Below are 17,505 nucleotides of genomic sequence, written 5' to 3' on the forward strand. Positions count from 1 at the left end.
AACTTTGCCTCTAAATTCCTTCAGTGCACTTCTGTTCTCACCCTCCAGATTTCCTCTCCTCTAGCGCTCATGGGTTACGGCTACACAGCAGTGTTATTTCAGAATAACTGACGTTATTCCGAAATAACAAAGTGCGTGTCTACACGACAAGTCTTCATTTTGAAATAATGTCGACCTGAAAGACTTCTTACTCCAACTCCTGTAACCCTCATTTTACGAGGAGCAAGGGAAGTTGGAGGAAGACTGAGTGTCCTTCCTTCGACTTCCTGCAGTGTAGACAGAGCCAAAAGCCGAATTAAGCTATTTCGATTTAGCTGATGTTGCGTAGCTTAATTCGGCTTTAGCCCTGCTGTGTAGACATCGTACTCATGGTTCCCTGCAATCTGGCCTCTGCTCCCTTTACTCTTCTGAAACCATTCTTCACCCCCATAACCTCTTCTTGACCAAGCCTTGTCCTGTTCTTCCTCCATCAATCCGCTGCATCATTGCCTTTTTCCCTCCTTCTTCCTGTTCTCTCCTTGGGTTCCCCTGGCTCTAATATCTCACACCCAACTATTCATTCAGTTTTTTCTGCAGTGGCTCCTCCTCTCACCTGCTTTCATTGATGTTCCTCCTGACTGAGCCCCCTACTTGCTTCACCTTATCTTCTCTCGCTAGGTAACCTTTTATGCTCTACCATTTATTGTCTCAGTGCTGATGACTTTCAACTCCCAGCCTTTCCCCTTCTGCTCAGTCTTTCTACTCTACCTGCTTCTCCAACAGCCCTTCCTGGAAGTCTAACTGTTCCTTTAAACTCTGCAACACAGACATGGAGAGCAGCCCAGCTCTGGGAAGGCTCAATCACAGGAAACTGGCTAGGACCAAAACCCCAGATAAATCTGTCTTACTCTGCATAAAAGTTAATACAGAGCAAGTGCATATGTTGTTCACTCCCTTTACCAATGAAAGAGCGAGATGCACAGCTGTCAGGTAACAATTATTTACATTGGGTTTAATAGTAAACAAAAGTGATTTTATCAAATATAAAAAGTGAGCTTTAGGTAGTTACAAGTGATAGGCAGATCAAATTAAGCTACTAAGCTAATTAAAATAGAACACTCCAGGTAAGCATAATCCTCCCCACCGTTCAGCCTTAGATGTTTCCTGCAGTCATCTTGGTGGTAAGCAGGGGGTGTCTTGGTGTCCCCCAACTGCAAATTCCCTTACTGTTTGGGTCCCTGCCCATAAATAGATTTTGCCCAAGGCAAAAGGGACTCCTCTCTGTTCAACTTCAAGCCTTTCACATGCCCATAGAAAAGTACCACATTCAAAATGGGTTCCAGCATCAGGTGACCTGACTGCATGTCTTGGCAGGACCAACCATAGTTTAGGCTTACGGGAAAAACAAGACTATTCACAAATCATTGTCTTGAGCACCGGGCTGTTAAGTTCCTTGAGTACTACTAAAGGCTTTCATTAGCACATCTAGTTATATAAATAGGTTTATAATTCATATTTCTAACTTCAAAAATAAGAATGATACATATACACACACAAAATATACACAGCCAGGGGATTACACGCTCTCCAATGATAGGTTACCTGACACATTTTGCATAAAGTATATTTAAGTTAGGCATATTCATGTTCAAAAACATATTTCCATAAAATATGGAGGTGCAATGTCAGAAGACCATCCGTGAAGGGTGCTAGACAGGAAAGAGCACTGATACCACATCCAGTCATGAGGGGACGCTCCTGCAGTGAGTGAACTATTCAACAACAAATAGCTCTGAAATTCAATTTTATTTTCTCCGGACTGAGTTTTGGAGCAGAAGAAAATCACAGGCAACCGAAGTGTTGTTTAATGGGCATGAAGTCAGGGTACCAGGGTTCTATTCCCAGCAAGCATCATGAGATGCTATGTGATATTGGGCAAGCCTTTTCCCCTCTCACTGTGACTGTCAGCCTCTAGCACAATGGAGCCCTGGTATTACGTGCTGCTCTAATACTAGTAGTATTCATGGAAATTATTAATTACTAGCTGTTACAACTGGCAGTTTGTATATTCTGTAAAGAGAGCATTGTGGCACCCTGAAGTCTGGCCAGCTCCGCAGAGTTAGGCAGAAAAAATCAATGCAAGATATGCAACTCCAGCTATGTGAATTGCGTAGCTGAGTTGACGTACTTTGCACCAATTTTTCTGGGGCAGCCCCACAGCGGGAGGTCAATGGGAGAAATGCTCCCATCAACTCCTCTTACTCCCCATGACAGCTTGGAGTATCAGCTTGGAGCATCCTCAGCATTTGATTTAACAGGTCTTTACTAGACTCACTAAATCGAACCCCAGAAGATCTATCGCTGGAGCATTGATCTTCCAGTGAGTAGAGACAAGGTCTTAGGTTGACTCAATGCAGTTTACATTGGCCTAACAAAGGGTCCATGCTTAAATTTTGCTCCCAACGATGTAACTGCCCAGCTCTGCTGACACAAAGTGCAGACACACACTGTAATTACGCTGGAGGCTGTATGCCGACTAAGACGGGTCAACTTACGTTTGGAGCGTAGACATGACCTGAGGAACCAGGGCGTCCTTTAAAATGTGGTAACCAACGCTGCTTGGACCAACAGGGACCTCCAGCACATAAAGACTGAGTGGCTGCTGTAAGGGAATCACTCCTCTAATTTGCTGCTATAAGGGATTCATAAACCCCTTAGGAAGCACTAGACGTGAGGAGCTTCCTGTGAGCGTTCTGTGGAGAACAGGAAGTGGGGCAGGCCTTTAGTGCTGTGGGTTGGAAGGAGCCAGCCTGCCACAGACTGTTCTAGGTAGCTCAGCAGCTGGTCTCGCTGTAGCATGGCCAGTGGCGCTGGAGTCCAAGGGCCCACGTTGTGCATGGGAGAGTTATTGAGGGGCACCAGGAAAATGGGGGATGAGCTGAGCTGCAGCCACTGCAGCCACCTGGACAGAGTCCCAAGTTAAATACTGGGCTCTCCCCTTCCTCTTGGGTGTTGGGGTAGCCCTGTATTTAACCCACCCCTTCTTTGCTAGTTCATAGTGCTGGCATGTGACAGGGCAGGAGACTGAACCCCCAGCAGTGCAAACAACGGGGGAACAAATTGCCGGCTGCTTGTCTCTCTTCCTACGAGGAACATTGGACTCCAGGGGACTTTGCTGCCCCCATCCGAGAGGAATTTAGCAGGCAGCCTGCGGCTCTGACCTGCTGCTGCGGGCACAGCATAAAACTGTGTTGTATTTCATATCAAAGTAAATAACGCTGGGGCTCCTTGTTGGCTGAGGGCATTATTCCCGCTTCCCAGCTCCCCTCCCCAGCTGCCTCAGCCCTTCCAGCCACTGGCTGCCCGAGCAAACAGCCAAGTCGATACCCACTGCACTGTTGTGCTGCCAGGAGAGAAACCGGGCTGGCCTTTATTTGATTGTTTAGTGCCCCTTTGCATGTAATAGCCATCGACCTCAAAGCACTTTGCAAAGTCAGGCAGGATCATTGCGGGAGCGGGGGCGGGAGGGGGTAGGGGTGAGCCTTGGAGAAGGGAAATGACCGGATCTCTGCCCTCGGCGACAACCTTTGGACAACCTGCCTCCCAGCGGCTCACTGAGACGAAAGCCACACTTGGAAAGAGGCTGCTGCCTTCGCGAGCTGTCAGTGAACAAACTGGTTTCTTGAAAAATAGATCGTGAAACTCAGCAAAGTCTATTGGGTTTAGTTTGCGGTCCATTTCACTTCCCGGCTCTGGAAGCTGCCATGTTTGGGCCGCAAAGGCTGCAGGGAAAAATTTATGTTTCCAAGGCAGTCTGCTAAGGGACACAATAAAAACAATAGTCATGGAAACTTTGCTGGGGCAATATTATGTGAATGCTGGATTTGCCATTGGAGGTGGCAGTGAACCCTTTGCTAAAGGATGCAACTGCTGTGTGCGTCTTTATCCGGACCTCAGGCTGCCCCCAAGCTTCATTACAAGCTCACAATTTTCAATGGAGTCTCGCAGGGAGATGTTGGGCCTAGCTTTAAGTGGTTTATGATTCTACTTCCTAACCAGGGGTATTGAGGAATTGTGTACTGGGGTTTATTTGTTACGTCTGCTCTCCTAAGGTACGGAGTGGGAGCGCTCTGTTTTAGCAGAGAAAACAGAGCTATGAGTCTCACCCCAGCCTTACCTCCCCACCCGCCCGCTTGCTGTAGTCCCCAGCCAAATCTTTCCTTGAGTTCTTATTCATGGGAGTTCTAACAGCCTTTCACCTTCTCCCAATTCTGCAAACGTTTCAGCTCCCACAGAGGTGTAAGAGAAGAAGGATGGTCTGGTAGGTTAGGCATTGGATGGTGAATCAAGAAATCAGAGTTCAAGTTCCGTCTCAGCCACTGACTCCCTGTTGGACCCAGGGCATGTCACTTAATCTCTTTATCCCTCAGTTTGCAATCTGTAAAATGGGGATAATGATCCTTCATTGGTTCTAAGGTCAGAAGGAACCTTCAGATCATCTAGTCTGACTTCCTGATTATCACTGGACATTAAATTTCACTCAGTTACTCTGTGGTGAGGTGCGGTGAGGTGCACCTTTGGCCTCTCTTTTCATGGGCATCGTTCCAAGTGCCAGGCCCACGCCTGCAGGTCTCCCAGAGTAGAACCCTGTGATTCAGCCCCCCTGTTAGACCGTGTTTCCCGGTTACAGCTCTCCTGTTGACAAACTGTGTTCCTTTAGCTGGCCCAGCTGCTTTGGTTCCTGCTTTAGACTTCCCTGCAGGAGCTGTGAACAGTATGAAAATGCTGTGACTCCCAGCAGCTTATTGAAAACCCAGCATTGTTAATGTATCCATGGGAACATGAGCACAGTCGGAGAGCAAAGGGTTAAAACTACACAGCACCTGCATATAGGTTGTCTTAGAGCTGAGCACTTCTCTCAAGTCCTAAGTAAGTCCCAATTATCGCAGGAATCCTCCTGCTTCTGGGCACTGGGTTACAGTCTGTTCCCCTGCAGACACTCTCCCCCCTTCCCCCTCAGCTTCCCGACAAAGCTCTTACCGGCACTTGCCTCCAAGTTCTTTCCTGTAAGGGCTCCCTGCTTGGATTTCCCCTCTCCCTCAGGGTTCCTAGCCAGCCTGTTGATCAGAGCTTAGTGGAATACCTTCAAAGCAATTGACACCTGTGTTATTTAAGCATCACCAAGGGGGGCTATCCAAAGCCACTGCCTGCTTCTTGCAGAAAGGCAGTGTTGAATTTCCCAGAGATATGTAAATCCACAATTCCTGGCACCCGGGTAACAGACAGCATGACTAATCCAAGCCACAGAGGTACAACTCACATTCATAACAATGCCATGGAATGATGCTGCCTGCATTCTTCCCATCTCCTGTTGGGCTAAAGCAGCTGGTTTTCACACTGTGGGTCCTGACCCAGTCCTGGCTGTGCGGGCGCTGGGTCTCATTGCTGCAGGGGGTTCAGGTGACCAGTGGGGGAGCTAAGGCAGCTGCCTGCCTGTCCTGGCACCACAGGCTGTGCTGTGCCCCAGAAGCTTCAGGCAACAGGCTTGGCCCTGGGGTGGGAGGAAGAGCGCATAGGGTATGTCTACACTACCCCGCTAGTTCGAACTAGCGGGGTAATGTATGCATACCGAACTTGCTAATGAAGCCCGGGATTTGAATTTCCCGGGCTTCATTAGCATAAAGCCGGCGCCGCCATTTTTAAAAGCCAGCTAGTGCGAACCCCGTGCCGCGCGGCTACACGCGGCACGGGGTTCTCACTAGCTGGCTTTTAAAAATGGCGGCGCCGGCTTTATGCTAATGAAGCCCGGGAAATTCAAATCCCGGGCTTCATTAGCAAGTTCGGTATGCATACATTACCCCGCTAGTTCGAACTAGCGGGGTAGTGTAGACATACCCATAGGGATCTCGTGCATTGCCTCTGCCCCCAACACTAGCTTCACACTCCCATTGGCTGCTGGCGGCTTCTGGGGTGCAGCATGGTCTGCGGTGCCAGGAGAAGCAGGAAACCGGCCTTAGCTCCCCCTCACAAAGTAAGCCCCTCCTGCCCCAGCCCTGACCTCCTCCAAAACCGGAGTTGACTTCTGCACCTCAAAGCTCTCATCCTCGGCCCCGTCCCAGAACCCACATTCTATTCACATCATGTTGGGTCACAGGCATCAATACATTTTCTTCAACTGGCTCACGAGAAAAAAAAGTTTGTAGCCCACTGGGCGAAAGGCCATTTTCCAGTTTTAATCAATAGACACAGACCAACTCCTAGCCAGAGATCCACCCTCGTACCAGGAGCTTGCAGTCCAAACAGACTGGAAAAATCCACACCTCTGTGTGATGCTGTTAAATCAACCCAGGCCCTGGTGTAGACAGTGCGGCTACGTCTAGACTGGCATGATTTTCCGGAAATGCTTTTAACGGAAAAGTTTTCCATTAAAAGCATTTGCGGAAAAGAGAGTCTAGATTGGCACGGACGCTTTTCTGCAAAAGCACTTTTTGCGGAAAAGCGTCCGTGCCAATCTAGATGCGCTTTTGCACAAAAAAGCCCCGATCACCATTTTCACGATTGGGGCTTTTTTGCGCAAAACAAATCTGAACTGTCTACACTGGCCCTTTTGCGCAAAAGCTTTCTGCAAAAGGACTTTTGCCCGAACGGGAGCAGCATAGTATTTCTGCAAGAAGCACTGATTTCTTACATGAGATCGTCAGTGTTCTTGCAGAAATTCAAGCGGCCAGTGTAGACAGCTGACAAGTTTTTCCGCAAAAGCAACTGCTTTTGCGGAAAAACTTGCCAGTCTAGACACAGCCTGCTAGTAAGGCCTGGTGTAGACAGTGCTAGTAGGGCCTGGTATAGACAGTGCTAGTTGGGCCTGGTGTAGACAGTGCTAGCAGGGCCTGGTGTAGACAGGGCTAGATTGACGTGAGAATTCTCCTGTTGAAACAGTAACCACTTCTCAGGGAGTGGAGCATCTATGCTACGCCAATGAAACAACCTCTCCCATTGGTGTAGGCAGGGTCTACACTGCAGTGGTCCCAGGGCCCTGGGTGAGGCAATGCAGCTGCATTATTGTAGAATTTTAAATACAGACCTACCCAAAGGGCTAGCTTTGTGAAGGCAGTTAGGTGCCCGACTCCCATTACAATAAACAAGAATTAGGTCCCCACATACCTTTAAAAAATCTAGACTTAAAGGAACTAGGCCAGGAGGAGAGCAGGAAAATGGACCTAGATTTCGTACTTCCCAGCTCAGTTCCTTACTATAAATCCAACCCTCCTCCCTTCCACTGTTGTCTGAACCTGATAGGGACGACAAAGCGCAGACAGGGATTATGTTGGGGAGGGGGCAGTGCAGTGCTCTTTCCTTTGCTCCTCCTCCCCACCCCCGTCTGGGTAAGCAGCACTTCCTCCCAGCTCCTCTCTGTCTGCCTTAACCCCTGGCTTCAGGTTAATCCCTGCAGAATCATCCACATCATGGATCTGGGAGCTGTAAGGTCCCCTCTCGGGAGCCTCTGCACAGCTCTGAGCTGGCAGGAAGCATCAGGATGTTGTTAGGTCTCAGGCTGTGACCAGCAGTCACATTACCAATGTGGTACTGGTGTCACAACTGCGCCAGTCCCCTGCTCTTCCGGTGGCTTCATTTGGGAATGTTGCTGTTGAACGTTGTCTCTCGGCCCAGACTGGCTCTTTCATCCCGGCACCAGGGCGGGGGCCATCATTGTGTAATGAGAGCGCATTCCTCATTGCAGGGCCTCCCCTCCTTAGCTCTTCTGAAATCCGAGATCCCGATCCAGGGCTCCCAGTGGGATTTTCCTGAAAAACATTCCAGCCAGTTGTGCAAACATTCCACACATCTGGCTGGGGAGGGGGGGAAGGGAAGGAGAGGGTGAGCAGTGGCAGCCTGGATTTCCAGTCCCTTGTTTTCATGGCAATAACATCCTGCCTGGGTTTGTAGGTTCTGGGCTGCCTCTAGATCCCAGCCTGGGACCCTCTGCTCATTTACTGGGGTTTCTGGCCCTTGTGTCTCTCCTAGCCTGATCTGGGAGGGTGAAACTGAATCAGGGATAGCAGGCTCCATTCTGACAATCCCACCCTTACTGCCCAGAACTGGGCTGCATTGGATCCCATTGCTCTAGAAGTCGAGGGTCTGGCTGGGGCTAGGCAGTATGTCCTGGCTCAAACAGCTACTCTTGTTACCAAGAACAGAGTAGCACCTGGATTACAGCAGACACTGAATTCCTGGACATTTATACCTCGCTCGCAGGCAGGAGAGCGTGTGCATGTGCGAGAGAGAAAATGCATGCATGGGAGCAGAGCACTGGAATGGAGGAAGATACGGAACCATACATTAGAGACCGAGGGAGATTTTGTCTGGTGCTTCTTGGCACTGGTGAGGTCTCACCATTGTACTGTGTCCAATTCCAAGCAAACACATTAGGAAAGATGTGGATGAATTAGTGAGAGTCTAAGGAAGAGCAACAAAATAAAAGGACAAAAGAGGGGCCGTATTAGTGGAAGGATAAAATACAAAACAAGGGCCTGACTTCCCAGCCACTGCTGATGGGACTTAGGTTAGGTGGGTATCAAACCTGCTGAGGTGCTACTGAAAATCCCATTAGGTGCCCGCCTGCCTGCCTGCATCTTTAGAGGCCTAAATACTTCTAAAAATCTGGCTCTTGGGCTCAAACTGCAGTGAGAACTTTAGGCACCTGCAGGGTCCAATCTGGGATACTGTGTGTGGAACTAGGCACATGGGACATGCCTACAGCCCCTTAGCTATAGTGGCTTAGCTACAGCGCTGTGGTGATGCTGGCATAGCCTGATAGCAGGGCCACATTCTATAATGCCCCTGGCTGTGTCTACGTTGAGGCTGAGGTGAGCGTACTCAGGGGTGTGGATTTTTAAGGCCCCTGAGCCCCTGAGCACCATGTCGAACTACATTTTACATATGTACCAGACCTCAGACGCTGCCCCCCTCCCTACCCTATGATGGGTGTATTAGAAACACAGAGCTTGGTAGGGGAGATTATTAAATGCAGCAGAGGGCAGCCAGGGTGTTGATGACCCTAAAGAATCAAAGGGAAAAGCTTAGAGATTCTGTCCCATTCAAAAAAGGAACAGGAGTGGCTGGTGGAGGCTTTAGGGGCATTCTGGAAAGGACTGAGTTTGCTGGAAGTTGCCCCCCTCTTCCCCCCTGTGAAGTGGGGAGAAGAGGCAAGGGACTAGCGGAACTCCCTCCCATGAAGGGGGATGAGCCTATGGAACAAGTTACTGAGAGAGGGGTAGCAATGGGAGCTGGGCAGGGTGGGTAGATGAAAGAGGAGGAGGGGTGGGAGGAGGAGGAAGCTGGGAGGAGGGTGTAGATAAGATACAAAAGAGGTGTTGGAATGGCATGGGAGATACTATGATAGGGCCTTGGGGGGGGGGGGTGGTAGTAGAGCACTTGGATGAGACTATGTGGCTTTTGCAATTTGGTCACTTTTCTCTTGTACTTCCAGCTGCCCTGAAATGTTCTGTCCAGGGGGGAAGAGGAAAATTGACCCCTCCCCCTGGGGCCCGAAACCCAGGAGTATCTGTGTGATGCCTGCTGATCTTTGCTCTCTTCTGTACACTCCTTGCTGTTCTCTCACCCTCGTACTCCAACTTGTTTGGGTGCTCAGGGCTCCAGTGTTTGTCCTATTGCCTCAATCGTGAAGCTGCCCATGACAGCACCCACAGCTGCGTGGAGGCAGGACATCCAGCAAGCTGTTCACTAGCCCATTCTATTCTAATGTCTCCCCTGGGGTCTTTCTTCTTGTCTTTGCCCCTTTCCTGGAAGCAAAAAGTCCCAAGATCCTTCATTCTGACAGCCAACCCTTGCAGAGTTAATGATTACATGGGGCTGTGAGTTAAGTGCTGCCTGGCGGAGCTTGAAGATACTTTCCCCTCCTCCCAGCTGTTTCTTGGAGATAGCAAAGGTTAGAGCCACAGTGTCCCAGGCTGTTGAGCGAGGCGTGGGAGACAGGCAGAGCTTTGGGGCTTCCGAGCCACTGTTGAGGTTGCCCTTAGGGATGCCGTGCTGTCTGTTCACCCATCTTGGCCTGAAGGGACCCTGAACATGTTGTGGTACAGGGCTGCCCACTGAGCAGTGCCCCCTCCCTTCCAGTGTGGATGACATGGACTCCTGTGAGGTCTTTTCTGCGTGATCACCCCCCTCACCCACCGTCACCAGCTGCCCTTGGCAATGGACGCGGGCACCTCTGTGTACAGTCCCTCTTCCTTCAGCTACCTGTCCAGGTGTGAGACAGGGGAGCGGGCTGTTGAGACCTGGACAGCTGCTGCCCCCACATCTGAATGCTCTGCACATGCACCACGGAGCCAGGAGGAGCCCACGGCAGAGGAGAGGTAGGACACAACATTGAGGGGAGAAGAAACTGGTAATGAGCCAACGCTTAGGAGGCTTGGATGGTTTGAAGTTGAGGGTGAGGGTGACAGTGACTAGGTGCCTTGGCCTTCCCTGAGGGCTGGCAAAAAGGGGCTGAAAGAGCATTTGAGGGGACGTGATGGTGGGCATGGGCAGGGTATAAGGGAGATAGCAAAGGGCAGCCCATAAATTTATAAACATATGGTCCTGTGGCTCCTTAGAAACTAACCAAAATATATAGAATCATGAGCTTGTGTGGGTAAAACCCACTTCCTCAGATGAACTGGAATGGAAATATTTATATATAAAACAGCAGAAGTTCCTCTCAATTATGGGACCTGTGTTAATGAAGCTAATTAAATGGCCTGGATGTGTCCCATTCTTAGCTGATGTTAAAGGCAGATGTTAAAGGCAGAAAAAATTGGGCATAAATAGGCTGTGTCTAAACTACATCTCTTTTCTCGAAAAAGGGATGTAAATTAGACACTTTGATATTGCAAATGAAGCCGGGATTTAAATTTCCCGTGCTTCATTTGCATAATGGTGGCTGCATTTTTTTCCGAAACGGGGATTAATCTGCCTGGCTGCGTCTAGACTGGCCGCTTGAATTTCCGCAAGAACACTGAATTCCTACTGTCTGAAATCAGTGTTTCTTGCGGAAATGCTATGCTGCTCCCGTTTGGGCAAAAGTCCTTTTGCGCAAAGCTTTTGCGCAAAAGGGCCAGTGTAGACAGCTCAGATTTGATTTGTGCAAAAAAGCCCCGATCGCAAAAATGGCGATTGGGGCTTTTTTGCGGAAAAGCGCGTCTAGATTGGCACGGACGCTTTTCCAGAAAAGTGCTTTTGCAGAAAAGCATCCGTGCCAATCTAGATACTCTTTTCCGCAAATGCTTTTAACGGAAACCTTTTCCATTAAAAGCATTTGCGGAAAATCATGCCAGTCTAGACGTAGCCTCTGTGCCTCAGTTTTCCATCTGTAAAATGAGTACTGCTTGTGTGTCTTGTCTATTCAAACTGCAAGCTTTTCTTTTCCTGAGGGCTTGCCTTTTCCTGAAGTTGTAACTGACATCACGTAGATATGCAGTAGTGATGGTTGTAGTACCTGGGCATTGAATAACCGCAATAACATAATATAAACAAAACATAATTCTTCTCCCAGACTTTAAATACAAATACTGGCTTCACAGGCTTGTATGAGCTGTAAAGGTGTAGAAACACGAACATAAATCCTGATTCCCTTTTCACCTTGCCCTGTCATAGGGTGCATGAAAAACTTAAAAAACAACAAATAGTCTAGTAGCACTTTAAAGACTAACAAATGTGTAGATAATTCTGCCTGAGTAAGGATTGCAGGAAATGGCCTTCAGGCGTGCAGAAGTGTGCCAGTCTCCCTCTGGGATGGGAGGGAAGCATCCACTGCAAAACAGTGGGAGGATAAGTTTGGTCAGGTGGTATGAACCGACTACCTACCGTTTTCAGCAGTGACAGTGTCAGCTGCAGCTCAGGCTACATCTAGACAGCAAACTTCTTTCAAAAGCGGCTTTCTGTCAGAATGAAGGATCCTGGGACTTTTTGCTTCCCGCGTCTAAACCACTGCTGCATTCTTTTGAAAGTAAATCGAAAGAACGTGGCAGTTTTTTCGACCGCGGAAAACCTCGTTTTACGAGGAATAACGCCTTTTTTCAAAAGTACTCTTTCGAAAAATGGCGCTATGTAATGCAAACTGTGCTTTTTCAAAAGAGAGCATCCAGACTGCTTGGGTGCTTTCTTTCGAAAAAGCGGCTTGCTTTTCTGAAAGTGCTGGTTGTAGTCTAGACGCTTTTTTTTTTTAATTTAGCTTTTTCGAAAGTATTGGGGGTTCTAGTCCCTACTCTGTGAGGACTTTGGGAGCACATGCCTAGTAGGGCAGGCAGGGGAAAGGAAGGGATTCTGGGAAGCAGGATTCCTGGGTTCCTTTTCTAGCCATGCCACTTCTCCCCTCGGTGCCTTTAACTTCACATTCATTGTACTTATACTGTATTTCAGTAAAGATTGTATTGGCTGTTTTTGTTTGATTTGTTAAAATTGTGAGGCCAAAACAAAAAAAGTAATCCATAGTCTTCCATTGATATGTGTTTGAGTAGTTAAATTCCTGGACTGTCATTACTCCTTAAAAGTGCTGTCATATGGGTGGAAATCGGGTAAATATTGCATTTTATTAATATCATCAGAATGGACTTAAATGGGGCCTGCATGTTGTGTAGTCTTGCCTTAATCTTTGTATTCATGCCTGTCCATGTGAAAGAAGCTATTTGCATATATTTGCATAATGGTTTGCATATATATTTGCTTATCTATGCAATCACACTTAAGTAGAGGCTCTCAGCATGTTCTGTGGGTATCATTGTGGCCCCCCGGGCTTCCAAAGTTGAGTAGCCCTGATCTAGGGCTTGTCCATGCAAAGCACACAAGCTTTTAGTTTGTAAAATTTCTTCTTAAAGACACTAAACTCCATGAAATTCACTGTGAGGAAGAGGAACTGGACTGACCCTTCAGGAGTTGTTGCTTAGGGCAGATCTTCTGGACTAGACTCTTGGGCTAATCAGCTGCCCATTATGGCCCTGGCAATGAGTGTGGAGGAATCTGAGATATTAAATACAATATGGCTGCATCTAGACTGGCTGCTGTCTACACTGGCCGCTTGAATTTCCGCAAGAACACTGACTTCCTACTGTCTGAAATCAGTGCTTCTTGCGGAAATGCTATGCTGCTCCCGTTCGGGCAAAAGCCCTCTCGCGCAAATGCTTTTGCGCAAGAGGGCCAGTGTAGACAACGTGGTATTGTTTTGCACAAAAAAGCCCCGATTGCAAAAATGGCGATCGGGGCTTTCTTGTGCAAAACCGCGTCTAGATTGGCACAGATGCTTTTCTACAAAAAGTGCTTTTGTGGAAAAGCGTCCGTGCCAATTTGGATGCTCTTTTCCGCAAATGCTTTTAATGAAAAACTTTTCCGTTAAAAGCATTTGTGGAAAATCATGCCAGACTAGACGTAGCCTATGTCTATAATGTAATTATCATCATGCAGCTCTGGGCCTGCCTAGGGATGTAATAGTGTGGTCGATTAACCGATTATCCAATAAGCAAAAGTTCCAAGGTTAATGCTATAGACTACATGTATTTCCCTCCCCGCCCCCTTCCGGACAGGGGCTGCTGTCACCCTGCGCTGCTGCCTCTGTATCAGAGGCAGCAGCAAAGGGTGACAGGCAGCTGGTCCGCAAGGGGAGCTGGTTTTTAAACTGGCTCCCCTCATGGACCAGCTCTCATCTGACACCCCCTGCAGAGTGGTAGGGGGCTCTTCGGGAGTGGGGCACTGGCTGCCAGCCCCACCTCTGGGGACTATAGAATTCATGAGGTTACTCAACTATTCAATTAACCGATATTTCACATCCCCAAGCCTGCCTCTGCAGATGCTTTACTTGCATAATACAGGGAGGGGTCACACACAGACTAGCCACTGAGTGGAGTCCCAAAGGTGCATGTGTGGGTGGGTGCGGGTGCTTCAACCCCCGCCCTTTGCACTTGCCCCTGTCTCCCAGCTGGGAAACAAAGGCCGGGCACTTCCTAGGGTCCTGCTTTGTCCCACAGCACCCGGATGAGGTGGAGCGGTTTGTTCAGCGGCGGGTGCGGGGAGCTCAAGGGAACCCAACTTAAAGCCCTGCAGGTGAGGGAAACCCCTGCAAGCCGAGGAGGGGGGGGGAGCAGCAGCAGCAGCCCCAGTGACTGAAGCCAAAAGCCCAGGCTGCTGCCAGCCAGGCCTCCCCAGGGATCTTCCTCCCGGGCCGCCCCCTAGCCCGGAGCCCGAGGCAGCGAGCGGCGCAGTCAGGCTGCGAGCTCGGAATTTTCAGCCGGGATCTTCCGCTCGCATCCTCCAGGGGCAGCGATTTCTGCGCAGGGAGTTGCGCGGTGCCCGGCGCGTGGCGGACAGGATGCCCGGGACTGGGGGGGGGGGGGGGGGGGGGAGCTCGCTGGCGAATGGCGAGTCACATGAGGCTCGGAGGGGGGGTGGGGGGGACGCGCCTGCTGCAATTGGAGCCGCCCCGAGGTCATGTGACCCCCATGTCCCCCCCCCCCCCACACACACACACCCCGGAGCCTGGCGGCGGCGCGGCGAGCAGGGGCTCCGCGATTGCCGCAGCGCTGGGCTGGCCCGCCCGGCGGAGGGATGGCGGCGGCGCCCCCGGCCTGAGGGCAGCGGCCGGAGGCAGCATGTGGAGCCGGTAGGTCCGGAGCCGGCGCCTTCCCTGCCCCCCAGAAACTTTCCTGCGCCCCTGGCTCCCTCTGTGCGCTGGGGGGGGGGGGGGGCGGCTTGTCCGCGGGGTGTCTCTTCTCCCCCTGCCTGTGCCGGCCTCCTGCGCCCCTGCCCTCCAGCAGCTCCGCCTGGGTGCGGGACTGGGGCTGCCAAGCCCTGGCTTGACGTGGTGCCTGGGATACAAGCCTAGGGCTGGCGTTTGGCTCAGTGGCTCCCAGCACCCCCCCCCTCCGTGTAATTGTTCCAGCCCCCCCCCGTTCCTGTGGCTTGGGGTGCTCCCCCATGGGGACCCCAGCCTGGGGGAGCCCGGGCGTTGGGTGCACTGGGGCCACTCTTCCTTCCCAGCCTGGTGGAAAGCAGCAAAACTTGCAGAGGGTCTCTAAAGGAAGCGCAGAAAGTGCCTGAAGAAGGAGAAAGGGTCCCTCGGTAGGTGCCAGGGGAGAAACACCCAGGCGGGGCAGTGGGGTGGCCAGCCCTGGATGCCTGGCTCTGGGTCACTGTCGCGCTGGTCCTTTGGCTCCCAGTTTGGAGGTTGTGGTGTAGAGTGTGATCTGTGCCAGCCCAGCTGTGTGCACAGGCATGGAGAGATGAGTGGGAAGAGGGTCTGTTTCCCCTGGAGTCTGCAAAGGGTTAGATCTGCTCACATGCAAAGCAGTGAGTATGTTAGATCTGCAGTGATGGGAGCAGGGACCTTAGTGTCTGCAGCGTTCACAAAGTTTCTAGAACCACAAATGGAGGAGGATGTTCTCCCGAAGTCACTGCTGTGCCCCCACGGAGCAGCCAGCGTGTCAAAATGAGGTGTGCAGTCCAGAGAGAGATGCTCTCTGTAGTTTCTTCTTATTCCACTTTGAAACCATGTTTATTCTTTAGAGAGTTTTTTTCCCCTCAGAAAGTGCTCTTTAGCGGCACATGAATGTGGCTGCTTGGAAGGCTGGGAAGAGGGTAAGGCAGAATCCACCAGGCAGGAGAAAGCTACCAGCATGCACGGAAGAAAGGGAGAACAGAGAGATGGGAAACTGATGGGTCACAGGAATAAAGCGAAATGTGGGGGAGAGGGCTAACAGGCAGAGAGATGGAGATGAAAGCTGAAAAGTCCGGAGAGAGTTAATGGTGATGCGGAAAAGAGATGGGGTAGTGGGAAGAGGAATCATCCTTCAAATTTTCCGTCTGATTCTGGATCCAGCTGAAATCAATGCCAGGTTGCGTTTCCACTGACTCCAGTTGGAGTAGGATCAGACTCCTAGGAGGGAAATAGTTTCCTAATATGAAAACTGCCCTTTTTTGTTTTTTGAAAAGTGTCATCTACAGACATTGCATTGTTCATCATCTGGCCTCTGGGCATGTTATTGTGATTTGTGTGTGTAGTACACTCACCCCTGAAAGGGTAAAATATGGGGGGAATGTACAGCTTCCAAACAGCTAAAACTGCTCCATTGCTGAAAGACGCATCTACAGGAATGGATCTAGTTCAGGGTTGCCCAAGCATTTCTAATTTAACCCTGGGTTTTGAATTTCTAATAACAGTCACCATGTGGGCTGAATTTGTCAAGGTCTGATTTTTTTCCAAAGTGTGTGTGGAGTGTGTGTGTATAATATAGAATCTGTATAAGGCAATGTACCACAAGAAAGCACCAATACAATGTATTTATGTGTAGCATCTTTCATACAGAAATACTGGATGTGACTTAATTATCAACATATGCCATAACATTCCAGCCTGCTTCCCAACTGTTTCTCGCCTATAAGGAAAATGCAAGAAAGACGAACTGCATGCTACAGCATAATAGGCAGGTAGCATCGGTTTGGTGTGGCAGAGCACAAACCTTTTAGAGGTGTGTTTAGTGAGTGTCAGAGCAAGTCAGGTGAGGCAGGTGCATGTCTCAGGATGTGTGCAGAAGCGAGTTGGCTCACGGTGCTAAATCAGTACACGCAATGCGCTGCTTTTGAATCGGCAGTCCCGACTCCTGGATTTCAGGCTGATCTGTGGCAGGAGATCAGCATAGAGGAGCCAGGATCCACTGTATGAACTCGAGTGCAGAGTTTAGCCAGAGAGACGCTCAGGCAGTTCGTACAGGAAATAGCTCTGTCAGATCAGCTCCACAGGAAACGAGCAGGGCCTGCTGGAAAAACTGCGGATCCTGCACATTTTTCTCTTTTTCTACAGATTCCAAATGAAAAAAAAGTTTCTAGCTAGTATTTCCTATTGTGAAAAGCCTTTGAAACACCGCCCACCCCACCCCCGCCATCTGCAGAGCACAGGCTCCAGCCAGACTGGCAATAGCAACAGCAGAAGATATGAATCTCCATCACCCTCTTGGACTCAGTAAAATTTGGGTTTCGGAGTCCCACCAGGGCAATATAGATAAAGGCTCTGAGTGCCCAGTGGCATGAGTACTTCACAATCCCATTTACAAGGTAGCAAGGACTGTGCTGGAGGACTAGTTGTGGCAGGGTAGTCTTAGGACATAGGCAATGTATTGATCCTTCTCACAGTGGAGATAGGGTCAGACTGTGTTAGGGGATTGCAAGGTTCCTCAGCCCAGCTCTGCACTGAGCGAGAAATTTGATGTGAAATATGCAACTCCAGCTACGAGAATAGCATAGCTGGAGTTGATGAACCTTAAATCAAACTTTTGCTGCAGCCCCACTGTGGGAGGTTGATGGGAGAAATTCTCCCATTGACTTCCCTTACTCCTTGCGACCCTGTGGAATACTGGGGTCAATGGGAGTGCCATCAGCGTTCGATTTAATGGGTCCTTACTAGACCTGTTAAATCAAACCCCGGAAGCTCAATCTCTAGAGCAGTGTTTCCCAATTTTATTTGGCCAAGGAACCCTTTTCAGCATT

The 17,505-nt window shown here is 49.9% G+C and overlaps 1 protein-coding gene across 4 annotated transcripts in view; it reads left to right on the forward strand.

Annotated features, from left to right (window-relative positions):
- Positions 1-9,935: 9,935 nt before the first annotated feature.
- RAB3IL1 (RAB3A interacting protein like 1) overlaps positions 9,936-17,505 on the forward strand; it is a 45,036-nt gene continuing 37,466 nt past the window's right edge. For 2 of the 4 annotated variants that reach the window (XM_075928376.1, XM_075928377.1), the window contains exon 1: positions 14,469-14,626. In XM_075928376.1, coding sequence (XP_075784491.1) covers positions 14,616-14,626 — 11 coding nt within the window. In that variant the 5' untranslated portion in view covers positions 14,469-14,615. Of the gene's footprint in view, positions 10,353-14,468; positions 14,627-17,505 lie in introns of those variants that run through there. The other 2 variants (XM_075928378.1, XM_006111740.4) reach the window with 2 other exon arrangements.

The sequence above is a fragment of the Pelodiscus sinensis genome, chromosome 4 (genome assembly GCF_049634645.1).
Source record: "Pelodiscus sinensis isolate JC-2024 chromosome 4, ASM4963464v1, whole genome shotgun sequence".
NCBI lineage: Eukaryota > Metazoa > Chordata > Testudines > Trionychidae > Pelodiscus > Pelodiscus sinensis.